The 6,726-nt window shown below is 41.7% G+C and overlaps 1 protein-coding gene across 1 annotated transcript; it reads left to right on the forward strand.

Moving 5' to 3' along the window:
• Nucleotides 1-2,682: 2,682 nt before the first annotated feature.
• Nucleotides 2,683-6,493, forward strand: LOC118429422 (retinal homeobox protein Rx3-like). Its single transcript, XM_035839909.1, has 3 exons — nt 2,683-2,902; nt 4,585-4,790; nt 5,886-6,493. Exons 1-3 carry the CDS (start codon nt 2,767-2,769, stop codon nt 6,279-6,281), a joined length of 738 nt encoding a protein of 245 aa, XP_035695802.1. The 5' UTR covers nt 2,683-2,766; the 3' UTR covers nt 6,282-6,493.
• The last annotated feature ends 233 nt before the right edge of the window (nt 6,494-6,726 follow it).

The following is a 6,726-nucleotide window of genomic DNA, read 5'->3' on the forward strand; positions in this document are numbered from 1 at the left end:
TACACAGATTGAAGGAAAAATACAAAAACTGCTCGCTCAGAAATATTAAGGTGAAGGACATATGACAAAGAGAGAGGGAATGAGAAATGATATATTGCAATAGAGTGGTCTGGCGTAGGTTGAAAACTGTATAGAACTTGATGTGATAACCTTTTCCAATAAAGTCTTTAGTACTTAGATGTCAAAGCACTGTGAATGATTTCAATGATAGTAGAGAAAGGTGAGAGAAAAAGTTAGAGATGTACATACAAAGACTACGAACGACAGCCAGTCAACTTAATAATATAACGCCTGGCTAATTCCCGACAACACAGGAACTCGTGTAAACACATCTGGCGATCCCGTCATTATGTGTGCCGTGTTTTGACTGTGTTTTCCTGAGATACCGAGTGGTGATAGGTACTGAACACAATTGAATCAACTCTCGGAAATCTACTTAGCTTCATTATTAAACACTTGATGGAGGAAAACTCCGGTATCAGAAGGCAATGTTCCCATACGGGTACGTCAATACATCAGAGACCAAACAGAACACAAACAATTCATTCTACAGGAAGGAAGTATATATGTAGTGATGATCGTTCCTCTTTGTCCTCTTTAGAACATATCGATTAAGACAACAATGAGAATGGGAGCGTTTACAGTTTGTTTTTTGAGAACTTCACGAAGCAAAGTTTTCAACTAGAAAAAAAGTACGGTTTGTCTTTTTTAAATATTTTGACCATTTGAACTAACGTTCTTTTCGTACAATAGAGAAAAGTGAAAACGAACATCATTTCAGGAGCACATCACGCATAGTTTCCTCCCGGTTTCCAGGCAACCCTGGGGCACACCCTGGGTAAAAGATCAGGTGCGGCGTGAATACCACTTCACGGCTCTTGCCCAGGAGTACCGCTTGAATCAACACGGCGGGAGCGCGGGCTCGTTAGCCGGGCAGACCGGCCTTTGTTCCGACTCTCGCCGCGGGAAAACAGTGATTGTGCGCGGATAAAAGCGGCGTGTGCGTAAGGCAGGTAGGGTAGGAGTGGGACCACCAGTCGGGCAGCGCAGAAAGGTGACAATTTCCATCCGGAAGGAGCAGGGTCGATACAATATGTAGGTTCGCATCTCTGGAGAGGCTACACAATGTCAAAACTTGTTTCATGGTGTTATGACCATGATGATTGAGCTTCGTTTTCTTGAACTTCGTTTACATACTGACTGAAAAATCAGTTGCAGAAAGTTTTCAAACGTTTTCATATATGTATCTGCTTGGAGTTTACAGTATGAATCTGTAGAAATAAATGGGTTTGTTACTTAGATTACGTAGTATTGATCTTTTGACATAGCGTTTGACAGCTTGTCATATCATAACCTCATAGTGTCATTGCGTACTGGAAGTAAAACTTGTAATACGTATACATTACAGATAATTCAATCATTGAAAGTTTATACAAGAAATGGCACATTTTCCAAGTTCCGTCAGAGTCATCACATATGTAGATGAAACAAACCGTATGTACCTTCAATAGCTTATGATAACCGTTTATCATTAACTATATTTCATTGAGAAATATATACATCTATAGGAGAAGTCCTCTTTTCTCTCTTCAAAACCGTACATCACTTTTCGTACGTTGTTCGATGGCTTCATTTGACAGCTAACTGTGCATATTCAGCCACGTACACCCTCGCTCGGGCCACAACCCCAAACTTGACACGGATCGGCCCCACACCATGTAAGCGTGCCCCGTTCCAATCTTGGTGTAATTAAATGGCGCTTACCACGCTCAATTACCACAATCACACAAATAGCATTAAGCAATTTCCATCCAGCGTCGACGGGAGGGTCTGCATGGGGTACCAGTGGGACGGTGTCTGAGTGTCTGAGATAACTTTTTTTGTCACGTTTACTACTTTTGAAAGGTTATGTCTGTATACAATCTTACTTTATGGCTTGTTTCGATTTGTACATTGATAAATAGTTCTTCGCTGTGTCACGCATGGATCTTGGAGTAAAAATTGCCAGCTATCAACAACAAGATTTCCTGTACCTCACGTGTTCGCCATTCTGATCGGTGGCTGCAGTACGACGTGGTTGCCAAGTTTCGGCCCAAAAATCAATCCAGATTTTCACTGCGGCTTTGGTATACGTACACTTGTTTTACGTTATTTCTGTGAGGTTCTAAACATCAATGGATTAAACCATTGCCCTTTCTCAAACCGAGGTATGCGATATACTCCGTAGAGACCCTCTGCTTTGTAGGGAGCCCTTTCTTGCTGGAATCAATGAGGTGGGAAACGACGATCATTTAGGGTACTCAGCCCCTGCGAAAACCCATTATGCCGCTTGTTCAGGTAATGTATATTCCCGCCCCGCGATTTGCCGTTAATAGCATCATACAAATTAACAAGTACCCGCCGTGCCTGCCTATCATATAAATAGCTTCCGCGCGCTCTCCAGTCCTGAGGACTTCGGTTGAGAAGTGGTCGTACCAGGAGGCTTAAAGCCACATCTTAGCTACAAACGGTGTTGAAATCGTTCCCATTTTTGGTTTGTAGAGCCTTTTTGAGCAAGCTCTGTCATCAAATTTTTAATGCTGAACGTACTTCAATTGTATTACTCTATTCCTATGTTATTTCGCTCTTGAGAACGCTTCAAGACAAAAAAGTTGGAAGCAAAAAGATTCCGAAAGCTTTTACGACACATTGATATATAGACGATTTGTTATACCCGGGAACTTGCAAACATTTCTCTACGTGACTGAGAAACTGAGAAAAAACGCCATGTCGTACACGATCGAGGGGATACTGGGTCTGAAGACCGAGAAGAAGCACGAGTCGTCCTCGGAGGAGAAGTCCGGGGACACCGAGGTCGGGAGCGACTCGGATCGGCAGACGATGTCTCCTGCCGAACCAAAAGGTCAGCAGGTTTTCTTCATATTTTGGACACTTTTCAGGGTTATCTAGATTTTTAGATTGTGTGTAATTTTTTTGGCGACAACAGAGAATTTAAAAATGCCGCAAACTGTTTACGCGTTGATTTTGGTCTGACATTCTCATGAAATGTGGAAGATTGTAACGGTTATGTAATACGAGCATTTAAGGTGCTGCTTCCTTTTCACCTAGCAATATTTCTTCAAACAATAAATATGCACATGAACTGAAAACCGTTTCTAACAATGCGTAATATAAATTATATATATATACATAAATATGATGCTCTCTTCAATAGCTCGATTGCAATATTTGTTCTATCCATGGTTTTAACAACATCTTAACTGATTTGAGCTTTCTTGATAGATTTCTATTTTGAAATTTGAATTCACTGGTAAAGACAATATTTTCAAAGCATACTTTACCGGAAATCTTGCCAAGAGAAACGAATGATTTTATGTAGTTATGGTTGTATAAATGATGCACAAAACCATCGAAACACAAACAAGACGGGGTCATGTCTAGTAATGTTCCAGTTCTGTTGTATGTCGGAGAGCATAGCCGTAGTTTAACCTCTGAAGCTCCCGTCTTTGTTGCCTGTAGACAGTGTAGTAGCCACCATGCTGGTTTTGTTTTGACGCACACCTTAGGTGCTATTCTCCATACATAATGCAAGCTTACGCACTAGTATGTTATCAAGGTCTACTTATAAACTATTACCAGAAGGTCTTCATAAATGCAATGCCGTAGACGTGTACTATTTCTTTATGGATAATTTGCCATATTCTGGATCAAGCATCATCACAGATGAAAGCATACAAACATTCATATACGTGCACTTAGATGATCGAATCTCCAAGGCAACAAATGTGATGGTTCGTTTCTTGTCTTGAAAAGGATTTAAAGCAAAGCTGTCCATTTGTTGTGGTCTCTTTCATACTGGGACATATCAGGGTATCGAGAACTGTACTGTCTACTGACGGTCGTCGAAATTTGTTGAAATATCGGCATAGGTACATAGTGCAGACCACTATGTCTTTTCTGTTTTGGCGTTCTAGCATGCTGTACTGTACTGTACTGTACTGTACTGTACTGTACTGTACATGCGCCGACTAGACTAATTTGTGACGCCGGTGACCAAAATAAGTGCTTTTATGTAACAACAAAAGAGCGTAATGTTTTATATATGCATGTAATTTTAGCCCAAAGTGTCCAATATCGTCCGAGACATTTCCATGAATTTAAATTCGTTATGCGGCTATTTTTTCTGCCCGCACGTCGGTGGAAAGTATGAAAATTATTGTATGAATAAATACAGATTTATATTCGACGAGGAAAAACATTAATATTGAAAATATTCACAATATCACAGATCTGAGGCAAAGTTGGACTGTAACTTCCAACGCAAATATTGCCCAAATCATCCACTGTCCAACTTCTAGTTTTTCTGAAGTAAAGAGCTAATGTTTCAGATCGTAAAGTGCATGACAGTTCATCTGGGTTTTAACACGAAAGGAAACCATCGGAAGACCGTTATACATTCAAACATTTTTTCCTTTTTCATTTTATCGTTGTGGTCGTAAATTAGTAGAAAATACTACATTGCTGTTTGATGACGTTGAATGAACTATCGATAGTAGAACTTAGTGATACTGTTTGATATTCCAGATGTCGTCAGTACCACGCCTGCGCAGATCTACCCTACGTCAGCCGTGCCACCACGGCGAAAACCTCGGCGCATGCGCGTGCGCACCAACTTCACGAGCTGGCAGCTGGAGGCCCTGGAGCGAGCATTTGAGACGACCCACTACCCGGACATCTTCATGAGAGAGGCTCTGGCGCTCAGACTGGACCTCATGGAGTCACGGGTACAGGTGCGACACTTTCATTTTTTCTAGCCAAATGCCTTTTTCCACTACAGACTGCTACCGCACTGTGGTCGGTAAGCATTGACAGATGACTCAACGAATTTGAATGGTAGCTTTTCTATCAAGTTTTCGTCGTCTTGTGCGTTTTGTTGTCTTTTAAATCATACTTGAACATCTTTTATTATATCAAAATTATGAAATTAAGGGTCATACAAATCTAGTGTTGGTGGCCTTACGGTTGTCCTGAGCGATTAACGTCTAGTGGAAAGTGGAGCCAAGATTCATTAAACGTGGCACATTTTACATTTTAAATTTGGCACATTTTACATTTTACATTATCCAATAGAAACGTAATAAATGGAATTTTGTTTTTAATTTTATATAATCACAATAGTATAGTTTTGTTGAACACGAAACTTAAGACCGACATCAAGAGTGTGCATGTCACTTTCCTAAAAGTTTGTAACTTCTCATCAAAATTCATGAATGCTTTTTCGGACTATCAAACAATCAATTCCGTCATGCAATCTAATCATATTTAATTGTCTGCATGACTTTCAATTTTTTTCCTGACAAATTAAAATGCTGTAATGAATATACCCAATATGGCACAATATCTAATTGATGTCATATTGCACTAATGGAGAAATTTTAGCTGGCACCTGATTTGCAACCCTCTTATAATAACTGCACCGTAAGATGTTGATTTTGCTGATTTGCTAATTTTGGAACTAAATAGATCAGCACCTTTTACAAAAACTAAACTTTGTAACTGTCAGCATTGAATGACTTTTCATATCATAGTGTGAGGAAATTTTGAGCTAGTCAGATGAGAAACACCCCGTTTTGACCTGAAGCTGGCGTCGGTGACTAATGAAGAATAGATTAAGTACATATCTCTTTACGTTTTCTATATTTTGTTGTCTTTTCGTTCACACTTTTGCATTGTGCATTATAGTCCAATTATAAAATCAAGGTTCACACAAATTCAATTTTGGTCGCTCAACACAAATTCAATTTTGGTCGCTCAAAGCTCGTTCTGCAATCGCCGCCTCGTGTTAAGGGGTCTAAAGAGACATGTTTCGTCGGTGTCGCTTACAGGTTTGGTTCCAGAACCGCCGTGCCAAATGGAGGAAACAGGAGCGCGCTAAGGAACAGGAGAGGAGCAAGCTGCGGGACAACGGCGCCAGTCCGATCCAGCTCAGCACCACCAGCATCCCCACCTCGGTGGTGAGCACGGACAGCTGTCCCCGCCGCGCCCTCTCCGCGCCCTTCATCACCGTCCTGCCGCCCGTCCTGCCGCCCATCGTCCGCAGCCCGCCCATGTGTCTCACCGGAACCGGAAGTGACGGCAGCGGGCGGGACCGACAGACGTCGCTGGAGGAGCGGAGATCGTCGTCCATCGCGACGCTGAGGCTCAAGGCCAAGGAGCACATGGAGAGTCTGAAGATGGCCGGGGTGTCGCCGGTGTACGCCGCCGGGGAGAGAGATGACTAGAACACGTTTGAAGCGTTCTCGTGGAGAAGAACGGCTAGAACTCTTACGTTTCTTATTGTTGCAAAACCATAGTCAAACTCACACTTAAAGTAAAGCCATTGTAAGGGTTTCTAGAGTGAAAGTCTTGTCTGAGGTGTCCCAGAGATGAAGTCGATTGACTGTAAAGTGTATTCTTGTACAAATGGAGAAGAGCCTTTATATGTTGTCACTGCCTCCGCTTTTCCCGTCTCCAGTCTCTACGCGTAACGTACCCACCTTCTGTTGTTATACTACTCAGTAGAAAACACTATGTTAAAAAGTATGGTGAACACAACCGTTGAATGCCCGGGTTAGCAGCAGTAAGTATTACATAATTGCTGTAATTTGATGCGAATGTTTAGAGGCCACTGCTGTGTTTACCTTTTCCATTAATGGCCTGTGTACCTGTCGACGCTATTCATGGGAT

The sequence above is a fragment of the Branchiostoma floridae genome, chromosome 13 (genome assembly GCF_000003815.2).
Source record: "Branchiostoma floridae strain S238N-H82 chromosome 13, Bfl_VNyyK, whole genome shotgun sequence".
Taxonomy (NCBI): Eukaryota; Metazoa; Chordata; class Leptocardii; order Amphioxiformes; family Branchiostomatidae; genus Branchiostoma; species Branchiostoma floridae.

Coding starts and splice junctions, on each gene's coding strand:
- LOC118429422 (XM_035839909.1), top strand. CDS start 2,767: ATGTCGTACACGATCGAGGGGATACTGGGTCTGAAGACCGAGAAGAAG. Junction 2,903..4,584: donor GTCTCCTGCCGAACCAAAAG/GTCAGCAGGTTT, acceptor TTGATATTCCAG/ATGTCGTCAGTACCACGCCT. Junction 4,791..5,885: donor TCATGGAGTCACGGGTACAG/GTGCGACACTTT, acceptor TGTCGCTTACAG/GTTTGGTTCCAGAACCGCCG.